Source organism: Colius striatus, chromosome 10, assembly GCF_028858725.1.
Source record: "Colius striatus isolate bColStr4 chromosome 10, bColStr4.1.hap1, whole genome shotgun sequence".
Classification (NCBI taxonomy): Eukaryota; Metazoa; Chordata; class Aves; order Coliiformes; family Coliidae; genus Colius; species Colius striatus.
This window is the reverse complement of record NC_084768.1, coordinates 16458339-16478632: the sequence shown is the minus strand read 5'-3', so window position 1 is coordinate 16478632 and position 20294 is coordinate 16458339. Positions and strand designations below refer to the sequence as shown.

Below are 20294 nucleotides of genomic sequence, written 5' to 3'. Positions count from 1 at the left end.
AACACCTGCAACCTCTTTTTCATATAGTTTGTATTAAATTTATTCCCTTAAAATTAATCAGTTATAACAAAATACCAAAGGTAAAAAGCCCACCGAAGCAGCAAAATTCAAAATTCATTGAGCCGATTTCCACAAACCTTAATTCCTATAGAAGTTACAACCTAACTGTAAGAGAAACAAAGATGACAGAGAACCCAGTCTGGTAACTAGTGCAAGGCAGAGACTTTCTGACCTAACAAGAGACCTCCCCATCAGCAGATGAAGGTGGCTTTGTGATATTGAGGAAACGAGGCAGTGAGGTTGTAGTTTCATCCCCCCCTTTCCAGAGAGGCTGAGCATGGGCAGGTGTCATGGGGAGGTTAGCTGCTGCTGCACCCCTGCAGTGTGAGCACAGGTCAACCTGGAGCCTGTGAGGCCACATCAGCTCCCCACCTGCCAGCTTCTCCCAAGGGCTGCAGGAAGCACACACCAGGGACTGGGCCTTCTTTTTCAGAGACAGCCTGCATTTGAGCTTACGTGAACAGCCATGATGCTGTAACATGTCTCCACAATGTACATACAAAGTTCTAAAACCTTGCCTTATAACTGTACCAGTTTTCACATTTGTAATTGTACCTAGCAAGCAAACGACAGCCACGCTTTTCATTCTGAGGAGACTGACCTCAACATATTGGTACAAGAAGATATATAAGCTGATATTAGATAAGACAGTGGGATGACTCCTCCCACTCTATCTCATGCCATGTACAAAAGTGAAACCTTCATAAAAATGGTCCTTTAAATCTGAAAGGTAGAGCAAAACACAGACATTGAGACACACAAATCCCATACATATTACGTGGCTTTTCTTTTCAAGCAATTTCTAACTGTCTCAAGTCATTTTCTAAATCTCCAGACTATCTGCTTGAAACAAAAAAGCATGGTTTCGGAAATTGACATATTTAGGCTTTTTTTCAAATAATTTTCAAAGGACTTTTTTTTTTAAGGAAATAAATGTACGGAGTTTATATATTTAGAGGCAGCTTTCAATAAAATTCCAAGTAAGAATGCAGTACTTCATAATTTGATTACATTCAAAGTACTTCATTATAACCAGTCACAGTGGTTTTGGAAAAAAAAAAAAAAACCCAAACCCCACCTGCCTGGTAAGTTTACGAGATCTATTAGTATCTCATTTCAAATGAGACTCCCTCCCTACTTCCACAAATGATCTCAACTATTCTGCTATCCCACCATTTAGAAAGAATAAAAACTACAGAAGAATACACTGGCTCAGATGAAACACAACAAAAGCTAGTTTTGAATTTTTATGTGACAGTTACAATAATTTCAGAAGGCCTTTTTGATTTGTATTAATTCACATAAAATAATTTATTATGAGTGGCACAAAATTAAACGAGCTGGCATGTATATAATTATCAAATGTACCAAAAAGATTCTATGTCTTTCTTAATGATTAGTAACAGTTATTTCCAAGAGAAAGCTTTAAAATAAAATTTCAAATACTAAATACCAGTTATGCAAATCAAAATGTTTAATAAAACCTAGTGATTTTTAATAGAAACACGCAGTGAGTCGATTACAAAAACAAAGAGATCAGTAGTCGATGCAGCTATGCAGACAAGAAAGGAAATCTGGTAGATTTATCCTGATTGAGAAGATGGAACAAAAACATAGTGTCAAAGGCAATAGAAAAGACTTACCATTCATGCTGAAAAGCCAGTTTTCTGAAACATATTGCTCCTAATATTAATCCAACAGTTGATGAAATATGTTAATCTCTATCAAATCAGTGCTTCAATCTCTAAACACACTTATACACTAACTGGAAAGAGAGAGCACACAGAATCCAGAGAGCTGCTCTATCTTATGAGCTCCTTGTGATGCAAAAAAAAAAAACCTACGAAGCACAAGCAGCAGTAGTAAACCAAAATCAATATTCAGGACACGGGTATTTGGTTTTGCTTATTAACTACTTCTGTTCTGACCAACGCTACCTATTCATGTCTAAAGCAACTCAAAATGGCAGGGGGAAAAAAGCATGCAAACACCAGGAGGTTTTAAGATGTTCTCAATTATATCAAGCACTGGTTGTTTCCATGGCAACTGTAGCCCAGAATTATCTGTTGACTTGTACCCAACTAGTAGTTATTCTAAAGCTTTAATCAATTCACACAATGTACTCTGTATGTTATTTCATATTTCACAAGTATTTTTCTCTACATATATAATAATTATTCAGCTAAATCTCTATGTCATTCCACAGTATTTGAAAGTATACTGATACTACTCTGAATCAGAGACCAAATAATATTCTTTTGACTATTTACCACCCATCCACTTGCAATATACAGACTATGAGGATAACAGAAATATGCACTCGTGGTGACTCTTCTGACCATTTCAGTTATCCAGGCTGTTCATGTGTGCTCTTATTATGCAGATTTGGATTTTTTTTCTATCACTTCACAAATAAAATATTCACACTGATCTTACTGCATCTACATTCAGAACCAAGCAACTGAATTCTCCTTTCCTTTTGCATTTCAATCATTCAAAGAGCAGCAAGCAACTAAGAAAACAAAACAAATATCAAAATGTAGGTTTCATGTAGTTGCAAGTAGTCATAGTGAAGACATCAGAATGATGTATACAATTCTTAATTCAGCTGACTACCATCACATCCCTTTCATTCTTTGGCTGTGCAGCACAATTGACCTGCTTACCAGATCAGGCTGTACAATCACACGTGCACTCTGCAAACTTTTTAAAACAGATTCCAAGGTCCACAGTACCCTAAGCCATCTCTGCTCTACCGGATTCTGAGGATTTTACAAAACACAGTCATCTGTTTCATGTATCAACTAGGAATCCAAGGCATGTTAGAAAAACTGTATGGTTTACTTATCAAAATAACAAAGTAAAGATGTTAAAATTTCACAATCGACCCTGAAAACACCCTAAGGCCATAGACCACGTGGCACATTACTTAAACCCACAACACAACTGACAACACAAACACAAAGTCCAACCATCAAGCAGTAGTTCCTTCCCCTTCAGCAAACCCATAGCTTCAACAGAAACTGCTTGTTGAAGGACATGCACAGAAACAGACTTGTGACAGTATTTCATTACAGTAGAAGGTGTAAATATATAAACTTTCTTTTCAAATAGACTTTACCTCAAAACTTTACCTTAAACCTAAACCAACAAAAATTCTAAGATGTCACTTTCCAAACTTTTTTCAGTAATTTAAATAGTGCTTTTGCTTTCAACTTACAGAATCATAGAATGGTCTGGGTTGTAAGGGACCTTCAGAGACCCTTCAGTCCAATCACCCTGCTAAAGTCCACCTAGATAAGGTCACACAGGAAAGCGTCCAGGCGGGTCTTGAAGACCTCCAAGGAAGGAGACTCCACACCCTCCCCCGGCAGCCTGTGCCAGGGCTCCCTCACTTGAACAGTAAAATAGTTTTTTTCTTATTTCAAGAGTAAACTCACACTATCTGCTACCTACAACCTTACACCAACTTTTAATAAGTTGCAGTGACGTAGGAAGAACAGCTGAGAACATTCAAATATCCCCACAAAACAAACACCCGTACGTTTCTAAAACACTGTTTATTCATTAAACTTTTAGTGAAATTAATCTACAACCTGGATTCAGTGGCCCTATGCAACTGTATGACATTGAACTCTCAGGTAAAAAAGAAACAAATCCTCCCAGACTGCTGCTTTTTCATTTTTTCACAAATAATTTTTACAGATGATATTTTTTGTGAAGATATAATTAGGAGTCAGTAGCAGACAGAAATACCCCTTCCACTGTACTCCTTATATTCTTTATCACTCCTTCAGCTACAGTTGCAGTGAAATGAGAATCTTGAAATGTGCACTTATAGTAATTTTATTTATTATTTTTAAAATATAATCTACAAATTGGGAATAAAGGTTTAGGATAAAGATTGAGAATTTCACCCTGAAACCAAAGATACATAATCAACCACCATTCAGTCACCAGCTCAGAAAAATTGCATGCAACCACTGTCCTTAATTATGACTTAAAATAGCACTTGCGGAACAGCCATTTTCACCATGTTTATCATCAAGAGACATGACAGTCCACTTCCTGATCAAGCATGTCATACAAGGAAGCTTGCCTTAAATAGAGGGGGGGAAAAAAATAGTAGCGACTTGCACACAAACAGGTCACAATTTGTAAGTGTCAGTAGGTCGATACCTTTTTGTTTCTTCATGTTATATAAACAAAAATGATTCAGTGTTATTTTTTCAAACAGCTATTTATATAAAAAAGAGCTTCTACATCAACCCAAGTATGTGTCTATTTTTATCAAGCTGAATATATTTTAGAGAAGTGGAAGCTCAGAATTTATGCACTTTCATCATTTATCTTCCCAATAGAACTAGTTGATCCTTTCCCATATCATTTGGGAGACCTAGATTTAATCTATTTTAGGTCAATGCATTAACACCTTTTTGTTTCCATGTTTACTGATTATGCTCTGAGAACAGATTCGCTCCCTACTCATATGATATTTTAAATTGCAAGCAGAGAGATGCCTAAATACCAATTTTCTTCATGATAATGCTGTGATGCTACACATTTCCAACAAGGACTATTTTCAACTGAAATAATTGTGCTATCTCAAATCCATCAATGAATCTGAAATCTGGAACAAAATTATCATCAATTACCATACTATTACATTTTGAGTATTAAACCAAACAGACAATAATTGTTCCACAAAATAACACATGACTTTAAAAGAAAAAAGAGAAAGAAAATCAACTGTCGATGTACTTAATGATAGTGATATTTTTTGAAATCTCTCTTGATTACCCAACAGGCAACCATTAAAAGTTTTAATCCATCCAAATAATGCAGTAAACTGTTCACTGATTAAGAAATTAAAGCTAATGATATTAGAATTCCCACACTAAATTAATATATAACAATTAAATCTAAACACAATTTTATATTGCTTACTACTGTATAGGGTGTTGTGATGTATACATTCATTAAAAGAAAATGATGAATGATAAAAAGCCCTATATTTGTAAGTTCAATCTATGCAGCAATGTTTGCCTATTACTGAGTTTAAACACTAAAATCTGTGATGAGTTTTCTATTTCTGCTGAACTAGACTACTCCATTTGAAAATAAAGGAAGTAGTTTCTAAGTAAAAGTTGGAGTGAGGGCTTGTCAAAACAAGTCAACCGTGCTTTAAGAGAAGATAGGTGGGATAAATTCTCCTGCCAGCCACCAGTCCTTCAACCAGCTCCCCTCTTCCCCTTTCCTGATGCAATATGCTATTCTTTGAATTAATACCTTTAGCTAATGGATAGGAAAATTGACCCCAGAATATACCACAGAGCAGCGTTCATTTGATGGCAAAGACGCAATTCCTTCACTTACTAGGCAAATTGAAATATAAAAATAAACAAAACCCCTCTACTTACTTGATTTGTCCCATAGGACAACAAGCTCAGAGCAATGCTGGCTCTCATTTTCCGGAGCCACTCTCTGTTCATGCGCACCACTCTTTGAATGCCTATGGAAAAGGCGATTAGCAAAACCTTCCAGTCTCTGCAGTGCTGAGGCTGTCCCTGTGCACTGGTTATAAGGTACCTCCTTCTGAGTTGCCATCTATACACACTGGTGACTTTACAAAAGTAAAAGAGAAAATATCTCAAGGGAGCTAGACAACCCAGAGCCACCAAGAGCTATGCATGTGTCAAACTTCCTGTATGCAGCGTTTGTTAACCACTGCTCTCTTCTACTTCCTGTTAAGAAAAGCTCTATAATGTACTAGTTTGTACTGCTAAAAGTCTCCTTTTGTGTTAAAAGTGTTGTGATTTTTTTTTAAAAAGCAGTAATTGTTCTAGCATGTGTTGTCACAGCTTTTTACTGCATCACATTTTATATTTAAATCTACATTTTATGTTAAGAGGCTATAAACAATTTGTTCAGAATTAAAGATAAGAAGGCAGTGGTGGTGTTTTTTTTTTAAATTTACCACAACCAAGCATGAAAAAAGAAAAGTGACTATTCTGCAGTTCTTGCCCTGTTACAGAAATGGAGTACAACCATCATCATAGCAAACATAACCAGCTGTCATCTAATCATTAGATCATTAGCAACCTCATGTTTTCAACTAAACTTCCTAAGCAAGGAGATGATTTACAAAAAACTATTGAATAAATTTTGGTTTATTACTGGTCAAGGGGAAGTATTGTTTTCCTCCTTTGAGGAAAAATAGACTTGAAGAAGTTAAATTCTAAGTAACCTATCAACATTATCCTTATCTGAACTCCAAAAATTAACCAATTGCATTTAACTTTTCCAGGAAAAAAAAGACCAGAACAACCAGTGCTGGCAGATCCTTATCTAGCAGCATGCTCACTGTCCCAGCCCCAAGACAACTGAAAGGAGAGTCACAAAGTCATGGTCATCAGCTTTGGACATTGCTTATGTAAAAGCTTTGCATGCATAATTTTTCATGCATACAGTAGGTAATACGAAATACTAGTTCTTGTACAAATGGAAACATATATATTAGGCAGGTTTACCAATATATCCTCTGCACATATAAGATACAGCTTCTTCAAAATTTATGCTATTCTTAAGAAAGATTGAAATAACTTTTCCACAATCTGTCTCCTGTCTTACAGTCAGCACGTGTTAAAGACATACCTCTCATTTTTCGCCACCATACTTCTCACTGAATAGTTTTCAAATGTCACCAGATATCCATCCTTGCATATTACATAACAATTTCATAACAGCTCCCTGCTTCGGAAAAAAACCCAACCCTATGATGACAAACCACTTATGATAATGATAAAACAATAAAAATGCTGAAGAATAGACTTTACAGATTTGGCTACATTCCTCCCAAAAGGAACTTTTACGCTTCTTGTAATTAGTCTCAGTCAATACCAAAGACAAAGCACAGATAAGCTCCTTGCTTTTGAGCTCTAGAAATACATAATGGAAACATAATTTCTTTCTCCAGCACCTGTTCAAAATTTGGAAACAACTGCCTAAATGCTTACATTTTACACACCAGCTTGCAAATCTGGCTGAGCACCTGCTATCTTGCTGGTGATCAGGTTGCTCTCCCCAGTCAGGGCCAGGTGATGCAACCTTCTCTGGATGCCAGCCCATTACATGTCCTTTTCTACCTTCCAGCCTTTCACCTGCTTTATTGCAAGATCGATGCTGACTTCCATGATGTGCCATCAGTTCAAGGCCTTCCTACTGAAACAAGACCATAGGGATCCACTTGCCTTATCAGGAGTCACAAAGAGAAAGAGGCAGAGGGAATATGTTATGTGTTAGGTATAACCAAACACTTTAGATAAAGTAATGCTATGTCACTTTCCATTCAGCAGCATAAGGAATCCTTAGGCAATAACAAGATGCTTATTTCCCTTTCTGGTGAACTTTCCAAGGCTGTAAGAGCCCCTCTGGAATTGTACGGCTGTGCTCCCCTGTAGCCCATCACAAGTCTGTGGATGACCAGAGGATCCTTTCAAGAGACTATTATTTTCTTTAACCTTGGTTGTTCTCTCTAGTAAACAACGCCACCGGGTGTGATGGTGTATTCAACTTGTCTCTCCTCCCATAGCTCTGTGCCATTACACCATGTTGTCTCTACCTTTCACACAAGCCTTCAAACTATTTCATTTCCCTGATCTGAAAGAGGTTAATTTACAAAATTAATATTGCTTCACATGACACAACTTAAGAGTCTGCCAGCCTTTTAGAGTCAGTGGACAGGTGTGGAAACTGTCAGAGAGCAACTCTGCCCACCAAAATTTAGAGCTCCAAATGGACTCAAGTGACTAACATGAACACTTGAATTAGATGACAAAAATAGGAAACAAAAATATCCCTCCTCTGAGATCACAGAAGAGAACTGGTTAAAATAAAAACAAGTTATCAAAAAGGGACTGTGACAAGATATCCTAAGAGGAAACCTGGATTTTACAGGATTCTATAAACTACTGCCAGTGAACACTGTTACAGGAGTTCTCCACATGCAAAATATGAAAAAAAACCACTGGTGGTATTTGCACATGGACAATTATATACTTCCCTAATCTAGGAAACTTTTGGCATTGCTTTGGCATTGATTGGTACTACCCAATGATAATGCAGAATATACTACTGACTGACTTTCTGTGAAGCCTCCATCCCATGTGGAGTTCAACATTTTCAAATTATGTCACTATTTTTCATCTTACCGACATACTAATCTTCCAAATTGATACAACAGTAATTTATCCACAATGAGTATTTATTTTACTCATTTGTCAGCAACAGATGGTACATTGTCAAAGGCAAAATTCTGTCGCTCTGCTAGTCTTAGGATTTCCACTTGCTAGCCAGTACTGTTTTTCCTTAGAACAATTTGCAAATCTCAAGCTAACAGACTTGAGGTCATCTTACTTATGCTCTGAGCTGGAAGAACAACCTGAGACACCTTTGATCTGAAGTTGTGCAGTGCTTACGGTTCAGCTTATACATCCTCCCTAGACAGTAAAAGCTGGCTGTGCTCCAGACAGACTCTGAACATCCAGATGTTCTACCCACTGAATGCTTCAAAAGTCGGATCAGGTGTGTCAGGCTCTGTGCAGAGTTATGACCCATCTAATACCAGGCCTGATTAAATTTCATTTAATTTCCACTGAATAACTTCTACTCTTCAGTCTCTGTGGTTTTTCTGCTACAGAAAAAAATAGCCCACTATAGGTAACTTTTTAAATAACAATTAAGTGTTTGAAAACATTAAGTCTAGTCAGTTGCCATCCAGGTCTCTATTAGTTTCTTCATCTGGGCAGAGTTGAAAACACCCTCTTTGTTCATATCTGCTGTAAATCCAAGGTGCCCACACTGCACAGTGTATGTGCTACTGGGTGTATGCCAGGGAGCTGCCAATCCCAGTGCCTGACAGCAACATCGGCATAGGGGTTCAGTGCCAGAGTAGCATTTCCTGTGGCCTGCAGAGCTCCATCTCTTTCAAAGCACTCCCAAACACACACAGTTCAAACCAGCCATGCATGCAATGTAAGGGAAGTGTTAGTTACAGAGAAAAGTGTAAAAGAGTGTTACTTTGATGTTTCTAAAATTTCTGTTCCAAAAGAGATAGCGAACCTACAGCTTCTCCTGGCAGCCAAAGTCAACACTGAAATGTTACGAATTTCCTTTAGGCAGAAATTTCATTTTCACTAAATTCTAGCCATTAAATCTAAGCATCAAAAACCCTAGAGAGGTGGGTAAAAGATTCAGCCTTGAAAGTGAACATTACGTGTGTAAGTTAAAGCATTTTGATAAGAATTTTTTTCACAAATGCTGTCTAAGTTACTCTCCCACAAATTTATAAAATATAACTTAATGATGACAGCCACAGAGAAGCGCTAACATTGTGGTCCTGTAATCCAATAGAGGCAACAAAATAATACGTACTTTTCCTGACAGCCAACCTATAACCTTGTATGAATTTCCCATTGGCAAATGCCCAGTGTATCTCTCCCAGTCATAGATAATACCATAAAGCCCTGTAACACAGTCTCAGCTTCTTGCTGAAAAAGAATCAGGAATATGTAGCTATGTGGCCAGTTTTTTAAGGATCTCTACTAAAACATCATTCATCAGTTTCTAAGAAGCAATCCCGCCCTATCAAGCCAAGCCTTAAAAACAAACAATTAAGAGCAAGCACTCTCCATTCCTTGAAGACCTGAGATGGTTGCATCATTTGTACAGTCTTGTTGTAATTGAATAAAGTATACACACTGGAATTGTAAAATATTTAAAATGTTTCCCAACTAAGCTTAATGTTAAATTCTTGAATTTTAAAGCAGCACAAAATAGAAAAAAAAACCAAACCCAAAACCATGAAAAACTACAGCACAACTAGAAATCTTTACATGTTTGTGTGTTTAATGAAGGTTAACTGTTAATATCTTTCAATTTAAAACATACAGCAGTTGTAAAGACAGTTACCTGTATTCCTTGACGAGACCTTGAAAAAATGCATCCATGATGAAAAATAAATTTCAAATCAGCTACAGTTAATGAAAATTTAGGTCTTAATTACAAATCTTGAAGCCTAATATTCTCCTGGTTACCTACGAAGGTCAGTCTCAATCTGCCTGTTTATATATGTTCTAGTTCTTCTCAAGGCTAAATAAAAATACTATTTTTTATCTTCTTATTTTAATTATATCTAATTAGTATTTCTCCTTTTCAACACTGGCCTTCATCCACAAGTAAAAGAGACATACTGTAACATATTCTGCATGTTTACTTTGTTTGCAAAATATGGAGAAATAATTTAAAGAAACCTTATAAATGAACAATAAAGATTTTTTTCCTAGAGATTAAAGACAGAGTTTTTTATTGGCTTTAAAAATTGATGGCTTGATAAAGCATATCTTTTCCTTTATGCATCACTTATTTCAACAATGTAAGTCCAACTTCGGTATTTATTATTTATTACTGAAGGAGTGAGCAATTATTTGATACGAACTGTTAGCGAGGGCTCCTCCATTTTTAACAGCTTGAAGCTCTTCTGAATTTAATGTCTCATATTGACCAATAAAATATTTAAGTTGAAAGATACAGCAAACATACTTAAGGAAAAAATCTAATTTTGAATTAGAAATTCAAAAGTTTATAACAATTTATATACTAAAGAACCTGAAATTTTCTGTGCTATAAGCCTGAAGACATATATCCGATCTTCTAGTTATATAAAGCTTGAGAGAAAAGGACGTAAAATGAAGTATATAGAGAGCCATTTCATAACTAAAAGAACATTTTCATCAGAAATTATGTAATTAAACACAATCCACTCGAGTTTTGCTAGGCATGAACAGTTCGGAAAGAATTATGGGTATAAATAGAAGCAGAAGAAGGCTCCTTTAAAATTCTATTGTATTTTGATTTTGACTGTACATCTGGCACTATGCCACTGGCTTGCATTTTTTTTTAAACACTGGGAAGGAAGAGCAGTATTTGCAAGTACCTTACACATTTAATGGCTTTCCATTTTGAAACAAAGATTTTTCAAATGTATGTAAACAAAACAAACACAATCAATTATTTCACCGTTTAATAAAACATACAAAAGCAAACCCATTCCGTCTTAGTGTACCTTTAAGTTTATGTTTTTTTCTAAAAAGGTTAACCCTTAACAGAGAGCCCCTCTGAAAGCAGTACTAAGGCTGGGACTGCAGCACTTCTATAAATAGGACTGCCAAGAGGAAGTTGTTGCTATGGAAATGCTGGTCATATTTCTATTTTGACTCAATAAACCTCTACTGGCATCTACTGTACACAAACTTAATTGCAGCAGACATCTAATACCCACATCTCTCACGAGGAAGCATAAATTAAGGCCTACAAGGTCCAACAGCATCATTCATTCCTTATCTTTGATGATATGAAAGGAATAAAACCCCTAAGAACATAGACTGAAAAAAAAAAAATGGGGGAAAAAAGTCAAACCCTCCTCATACTCAGCATTTGATTTTTCATATGCAAACTAAAAGCTCTCACATTTCCCACCAGTTTTCTTGTCAAAATTTGACAAATTCATCGTCAAAGACGATGTGATTTTCTACATACATATACCATGGCAGCACATCAAGTTTCCTCATTTCTATCAACACGTGTCTGGTTATTTTGAAGTCAAATAGCTTGTAGTCATAGTCCCAAATCTAGTGTGGAGAAGAAAGGGACAGATAATTCTTTCATTACATGACAAATCTTCCATAAAACTGTCCAAGTTGCCAAAGAGAACTGGATTCTTCTTCTGACACAGCTCCCTCCTCTTTGCTTTTCTTACAGCTTCCTTCAAGATGATGTGCTCACTGGTGCTTACAGCCTGGCCTGACTGTCACGTTGTAAGACAGAAGTTTTCAGAATGTGAATAAAGATTATGCAATAGCTCTGTAATAAAGTTTAGCAAAGATCTGTCTTTCAAGTATCTGCTTTCTCATACCTGCAAGAAATCTTCTGAAACTATTTGAAGAGATCTAGTCGGTTTGTGCCTTTCCAGATCATCAGCTACACAAATAGCCCTCCACAATTATTTCATAGCACTATTTAAGACAGTTTGACATACAATCTTAAGTTTAGTTCAAACCTGTTACTTTTCATCTGAAGAGAAATGGCCCTGAGACCTGTTTAAGCAGTTTTTGTTCTGTTTGTGTCAAATAGTTGTCTGCCAAGATCAAGTAAGATGTTCTTGCTTTTGGACAAATGAGGTCTAGAAAAAACCAAGGAAGTGTGTAGACTTATTTAAATTAAAATCCAAGGATAAATTTTGCTTAAATTTAGCACGTGACCTCAGTAACTTTCTCTGTGAAAAACTCAACAGCAGATAAAGGTTTTGTTCCAGCTAATCTACAACAAACTACACTGTTGAATTCATCATGAGCATTAATGAGTTATCCATCAAAATCAATAAGATTAAGTTCCTGATGTAAAAGAAACACATCAAGAATTCAGAAATCTTTCTAAATATCTGACTGAGTTGAAGGAGAAGCTATCTGCTTTAATTCTGGCCGACCTCCCATCAGAACAACAATACTGAAGATCTGCCTCTCACGGAAACAGTAAAGGCTCCTGCAGGTAAGCAGTTGCTGTGTAGGTGATCTAGGCTACAGAAAGCATCAGGCTCATAAGCTCTCCTTTTCCTAGAATCTGCAGGTTTAGGCCGATGCTTCCTCAATTTAGCCACTTAGTTGTATTAAGGAACTGCTCCCTAAGAGCCATATTTATGTTTGAAAACCAAAGCTCAAGACAAATTAAGCATTATGCGTCCTGAGTCAAGAGTGCCTCATGTAACTCCTGATTATTAAACCTGCAGGGTCTGAGGTTATGCTTAAAGCTCCTTCTTCACATGGGATAACAGCAGGAAGTGATAGAAGAGACAGTAGTAAAATGCTCACCAAAACTAAAGTCTTGCAGATAAAAATTCTTTATTATAGTAGTAGCTACACTCTACTATCAGATTCTGTATTGTAAAGTAAAGAGCCCAGAATGATAAATACTAGAGTAACTAGAATTAGTACCTCTTTCAGGAAGCCTATCTGCACTTTAAATCACCATCACATTTCTCAGGAGAAAAAAACCCCAAAGCAACAACTGGCTCCACTTTGAGCTAAATATTTGAAATTAATATTTTTGTGCTTCTTCAAAACTGAAGTGTTCCCTAATCATATGGCATTTAAGTTTAATTAGGAAAATATCCAAATAAGACAGAAAGCAAAACCAATGTTTCTTTATCAGAAGAGATAGTGCTTCTTCATAGAAAGGAAGTGTACAGAGAGCAAACCAGAATACGGCAGTGGCTTTAATGAAGCATAAGTACAAAACATTCAGTCAAATGATGTGGAGATGTATGCTCCTCTAGTTGTATTAGAAACAGATCCTGTATTCCTGTGCCTTACCACTAGACTACAGACTGCCCTGGAGTGTCTTAGTCTTTCCACTCCTACCTGGCCAGCTTCTACAAAACATGGGAAAAATTGAATTAATATAGATCTAGCACTATCCTCCATAGCAGCTAAAGTGGAAAATTGGCATTAAATCCCTGAAAAGCAGAGGGGATGCTGTTGGCCCCAAGACAAGAGGTTGTAGAATATGTACGAGGGTATTTCAAAGTTTAAATGCTCCTAACACACATTATGTGAATGTAAGCAGCATCCCAGCTACATGAACTTGCATTAATAAAAGGCATCAGAAGTATAGTTCAAACAGCAGGATTTCTCTGTGTACTAAAGTTAATTACATTGGGCTACAAAATGTTAGTCTGCACTTAAACATGGTAAGAAATGCCATCTGCTGGTGTAAGACCAAAGTATGAGGTACTGAACAGTAAGCTTTAAAAGTACCCAATCAATCATGTTATGTGTTGTAAGTCCCACTAATATCAGACTTTTTTAGTGAGAAATAATTTCCAACTTTCTAATCACAAGCTATTTTTCTTAGTGAAGTAGCAGCAAAGGGCATAAATTTCTCTCCCTGCCCCCCCATATGAGTTTTTATTTACAAATTTATCAATTATATCCAGTTTGTTTCATGTCTGGTGAATTTATTTATTAGCAGTCTAGGTAGGTATATTTTTAAACAGTATTTGCATTTGAATAATCTACCAAGTTTAAAAGACAAATACTTAAAAAGAAACATTTCATAGAATCATTATGGTTGGAAAAGATCTTTAATATCATCAAGTCTAAACACTAACCTCACACTACCAAGTTCATAACTAAACTAAACTAAACTGTGTCCCTCAGCAGTTCATCTCTGCATCTTTTAAATACCTCCAGGGATGCTGACTACACCACCTGTCGGGGCAGCCCATTCCAATGTTTAATAACCCTTTTGGTGAAAAAATTCTTCCTAATGTCCAATTTAAACCTCCCCTGCCACAATCTGAGGCAGTTTCCTCATGTCTTATCATTCTTTACTGGACAGAAGAGATCTACCCCCACCTCACAACCTTCACATAGTTGTAGAGAGTGATCATACTTCCTCTCAGCCTCCTCTAGGCTAAACATCCCCAAGTCCCTCAGTCACTCCTCGTAACACTTGTTCTCCAGACCCTTTACCAGCTTCATTGCCTATCTTTGGACAAGCTCCAGCACCTTCCTATCCTCCTTGCAGTGAAAGGTCCAGAACTAGACATAATATTTGAGGTGCAGCCTCACCAGTGCCAAGTACAAGGGGACAATCACTTCATTCATCACACTATTTTTGATACAGGTCAGGATACCATTGACCTTCTTGGCCACCTGGCCACACTGCTGGCTCATGTTCAGCTGGCTGTCAACCCCAGATCCTTTTCTGCAAGACAGCTCTCAAGCCACTCTGTCCCAAGTCTGTAGCACTGCCTGGAGTTGTTGTGGCGCAAGTGCAGGACCCACCACTTAGCCTTCCTGAACCTCAGCCTCAGCCCATCGATCCAGCCTGTTCAGGTCCCTTTGAAGAGTCTTCCTGCCCTCAAGCAGGTCTATGCACCCACCCAGCTTGGTGTCATCAGCAAATTTACTGAGGGTGCACTCAACCCCCTCATCCAGATCACTGATAAAAGATGTTAAACAAAACAGGCCATTTGCTGCCCCTCCCTGGGCTCGATCACCCAGCCAGTTTTCCACCCATCTCAGAGTAGGTCCATCCAAGCCATGGGCAGACAGTTTCTCCAGAAGGATGCTGTGAGAGATTGTGTCAAAGACCTTACTAAAGTTCAGGAAGATCACATCCACAGCCTTACTCTCATCCAATAAGTGAGTCATCTTGTCATAGGAGATCAGATTGGTCAAACAGGACCTGCCTTTTATGAAGCCATGCTGACTGAGCCTGAATCCTTAGTTATCCTGTATGTGCCTCAGGATGGTGCTCAGGATAACCTGTTCCATAACCCTCCTCAGCACCAAGGTCAGGCTGACAGGCTTGTAGTTCCCAGAATTCTCCTTCCAGCCCATCTTGTAGATGGGCATCACATTTGCCATCCTCCAGTCCTTAGGGACCTCCCGGGTGAGCCGGGACTGCTGGTAGATGAGGGGCAGTGGCTTGGCAAGCACTTCTCCCAGCTTCCTCAGCACCCTTGGGTGGATCCCATCCGGCCTCATCGACTTGTGTGTGTCAAGGTGGAGCAGCAGGTTGCACACTATTTCCCCTTCCACTAAGGTGGCTTCAGTCTGTCCCCCATCCCTGTCTTCCAGCTCTGGTGGAAGAGTGCCCAGAGAATAAATGGTTTTACTATTGAAGACTGAAGCAAAGAAAGCATTAAGTACCTCAACCTTTTCCTCATCCTTGTTCAGTAAGTTTCACTCTTCATCCATTAAAGGGTGAAGATTCCCTTTAGCCCTCCTTTTATTTCTGATATACCTGCAGAAAGTTTTCTTACTGTCTTTTACAGTTGTGGCCAGCTTAATGTCTAATTGAGCCTTGACCCTTCTAATTTTCTCCCTACATGACCTCACCACAGCCTTCTAGTTCTCCTGGGTTGCCTGACCTTTTCCAGAGATCACAGATTCTCTTTTTCCTCCTGAGCTCCCTCTACAGACAGAACAGCCTTCTGCCCTGTCAGCTCACCTTCTTGCATATGAAGGCAGATTGATCCAGCACCTTTAAGACTTCCTTCTTGAAGAATGTCCAGCCTTCCTGGACTCCTTTGCCCTTAAGGACTGCCTCCCAAGGGACACTGGCTACCGACTTCCTAAAGAAAATCTCAGGTGGAAGCTCTGCTGATTCCCCTCCTTGCTCCTCTGAGGATTGCGAACTTTATTATTTCATAATCATTATGCCCTAGGTGACCTCAAACCACCATATCCCCCACTATACCTTCTTTGCAAACACCAGGTCCAGCAAGGAGCCTTTCCTCATTGGCTCTCTTGCCAGCTGCGTGAGGAAGTTATCCTCCACATACTCCAGAAACCTCCTGGACTGTCTCCTCTCTGTTGTGTTGTATTCCCAGCAGACAACGGGTAGGCTGAAGTCCTCCATGAGAGTGATGGCCAGCGATCCCAAAAGTTTTCCCAGCTGCCTAAAGAACATCTCAACTACCTCCTCATCCTGGTTGGGCAGCCTTTAACAGACTCCTACCATGACATCCCCCTTGTTGTCCTTGCCCCTGATTCTTACTCATAAACATTTGATCCTATCCTCACCATCACTGACCTCAAAACAGTCAAGGTACTCTCTAACATAGAGGGCTACCCCTCCGCCTCTCTTGCCCTGTCTATTGCTTCTGAAGAGTCTGCAGCCATCCAGTTCAGCACTCCAGTCATGTGGCTCATCCCACCATGTTTCTGTAATAGTGACAATGTCAAACCTCCCTTGGTGCACAATGGCTTCCACCTCTTTGGTCTGTTTGTTGCTCATATGCTGTGTGCATTAGTGCAGATGCACTTCAGGTGCGTTATCGATCCAGCTACCTTTCAGGGAGCAGAAATCCTAACTTCCTCATGACCTTCAGATGCATCTATGTCCTCTAGCATAATAACTCCAACTCCAGCCTCTACTGATGTGACACACCCAAGGATGTCGGGAACAGACCATCCCTCAGAATCTTGCATGCTTCCCCCAGGCTTACCTCCTTCAAGCCTGGTATTACCCTTTCCCCCTTCAAATCTGGTTTAAAGCCCTCCCAACGAGCTCTCACAATGAGCCAACTCTTGTCCCTGTTCATTTTTCCCTCTGTGACAGATATATCCCATCCCTTTGAATTATCCCCAGCGCCCTGTGAAGTGCCTGGTGCTCAAAAAATCCAGAATAGTCAGTGACATCAGGGTTGGAGTCAGGTATCACAGAATCATAGAATGATAGGGGTTGGAAGGGACCTTCAGAGATCATCTAGTCCAACCCCCCTGCAGAAGCAGGTTCACCTAGATCAGGTCACATATCCAGGTGGGTCTTGAAGACCTCCAAGGAAGGAGACTCCACAACCCCTCTGGGCAGCCTGTTCCACTGCTCCATCACTCTCACAGTAAAATAGTTTTTTCTTATATTTAAGTGGAACTTTTTACATTCCAGCTTAATCCCATTACCCCTTGTCCTCTGTTTCACCTTCGGTAAGCTTTCCTTATCCCTGCCCATAACCAAAGGGATAGAGGAGAAGACTACTTGTGTTCCTGTGTGCCTTAACCACGTGTCCCAATGCCTTGAGTCTCCCTTAAGTCTTCCCTTTTGCTATTTATGAAATATGCTTTCCAGCTACTGGTAAGCCAACAGGTACTTTACCTCCCAGTCCACGATATCCTTATGCTTTATTAAGCATGAGAGAAATATGTCACCGCAAATACATTTAATTTATTCAGATATTTGTTTAAAGCACAGGAAATCAGAAAGCACTTTCCAGAATAGAAACATTGCAAGACTAAATGCATGTTTATTTTTTTCCTTTTTCTTAATGTAAACTTACCATGTGTAACAGCATTGTGGCATTTATTAACACAACTATTGACAATTTAAAGACTAATAAGTAAGAATTTGTAAAACAAAATTCTAAAAGTTGCTATATATGTGTCTTTTCTCACAACACAGAACTCTGAGAAAAATCTTCAGAAGCAAGTGTGGATAAAATATACCCTTAGTTGTAATTCTCTGAACAAAGATCAAACAACTTGCATGGCATGTCAGCTCAGCATGCAGTAGGAATTGTCATTCTGTGCATTGATAGCACAGAAAAGACATGATTCCTTAATACTGTATTCTCAAGCAGTCAGAACCTTGCAAGTTGCATTTTTACTCTCAAAGCAAAATGATCAAAGATTTTTGTTTTTTAATGAAATCAAAAGAAAACTAGTGATATCCTTTACCAGCTTACAGAGAATAAGTTACAATATGTGCTGAACATACACATTTTGCTTATTTTTAGTGCAAAATCAAGCTTGATAATACATAACATCCTTATTCCAAGAAGTTTGACAATCCTGCATTTTGTATAAAAATCAAAGATCTTCTTCCTAGTAATTTTCTTTCTTGCTGAAGAACTCCATTATAGCTCACTGTTACACTGCACAAGTAAACTTTTTCACAGTTCAACAACATTTAAATTGATTTTAAAATGTAATTTTCTTAAATGTAACAAACTTTCAAATGACAGGTAAACCAACAGCAAATATTCTTGAAGTCATTTTTTAATTACATAAAAGAACATCCATTAGTTGTAATTGCATTTGCATTTCATTTGCTTTAAAGAGAAATTAGTACAAACAATAATTAAAAATGCATTAAAAAAACCCCACTGTTCTTTCATGCTGTGAAATGCCACTAAAAGCAGCTTCTCACAGTACATCACCTCAAAGCACTGACAGTCAGCCCCATGATCTCAACAGCAATACTGCATGACTCTTCTACATCAGTGTTAGCCAAGGATTCCTCACTCATATTCAAGCAATATTTGACCATGCAGTTATCCTTCCCTTTGCCTACTGAGCTAACGAACAGTCTTAACAGCTAAAGAAATTTCCGCAACTTAGATCCAATGCACTTGTTTCTGAACAACATTAACTATCAACCTTCACTCTCCAGTATTCTTTCCATTGGTTTCTATTTCTGATATTTACAGAATTTAAATGTTTATGACAATGTAAATCACCTCAAGATATACACACCTTTAACTCCACTCTCATTGGTCTCAGAAGCTAAGAAAACTACCCAAGAAGAAATAACTGTCACAAAAAACTCAAGAGGTAATGTTTCCCATCCTAAGAGCTTTCAGAATCTTGCTCTCACTTTCCACAGATTAAATATAAATTGCTTAGGCTTATTACCTGATGACTGTATGTATAAAAACCAAATAACTGCTAAAAGACAGGTTTTTGAGAGATGCAACTGGTATTTTTTTTTTTTTCACTCGTCCTCATCAGCAGAGCTCTTCCAAAGAAAACCCATCCCAAATCACACACAGGAAATCCACACAGGTCAGAATTGGAGTATTTTGACAAATGTCCAAATTATTTTCATTCTTAAATGAGAAATCTCTGATAAAATGTCTCAAGGTGCAGAAATGTGCACATCTGAAATAACTAACAGCTTCACCACACAGCTCCACTGTAGATTGCACACAGGGAAAACAGAGACTACACCTATACAGACCCTTACCTTTTAGGGAGATTTCCACCAATAACTAGCAATGTTGTCCTTCTATCAGTGACACAGGCAACCTATTCAAGATTACTGCTACTAAAAAAAAAGTTCTGAACATTCTCATTTTGAACAGGTAAAGTTTATTTTTTGTTAGCATTGTGCAGGCTCTTATAATTTATGTGAAGCAAAAATCCCTCTAATTTGGCATAACTAGAAGACATGTTATCTCTTGAATTTATTATCTTTAATTTACTTGAACTCCTTTGAGAAAAATGCCTAAAGCTTTTTAACTAGCCAGAGGTTTCTTTTCTTCCTCCTGGAAGAACAAACATGTTTTACTTAGAGTTGCTCAGACACTCGTAACTTTTCCTAACAACCTCAATACAGAGTTCTTATTTCTGGGAGTCACATGGCATGTGGGAAGATTCTGGTTTTCTTCCAATTCCTCTCAAGTTAAACTCTAACCAAGCAAACCGCCAAAATGAGGTATCAGTTGGAATACACTGGGCAAATTTCAAAACTTATTTCCACTATCATCCACCTTCCTCTGCTCTTGGAGGCAGGATGGGAGGAAACACATGACATCCCATTTAAGCAAAATATCAAAATAATGAACTTAGTAATTGGAATTACTGAGCCCTCTCCTCGCCTTTCTTATGAGACAG

The 20294-nt window shown here is 38.1% G+C and overlaps 1 protein-coding gene across 2 annotated transcripts in view; it reads right to left on the bottom strand.

The window, feature by feature from the left end:
• Nucleotides 1-20294, bottom strand: part of PRKACB (protein kinase cAMP-activated catalytic subunit beta) — a 73324-nt gene that overhangs the window by 27930 nt on the left and 25100 nt on the right. The window contains exon 1 of one of the 2 annotated variants that reach the window (XM_010199383.2): nt 5481-5682. The exons of the other annotated variant lie outside the window; for it this stretch is intronic. Coding sequence (XP_010197685.1) covers nt 5481-5667 — 187 coding nt within the window. The 5' untranslated portion in view covers nt 5668-5682. Of the gene's footprint in view, nt 1-5480; nt 5683-20294 lie in introns of those variants that run through there. 2 annotated transcript variants of the gene reach the window in all.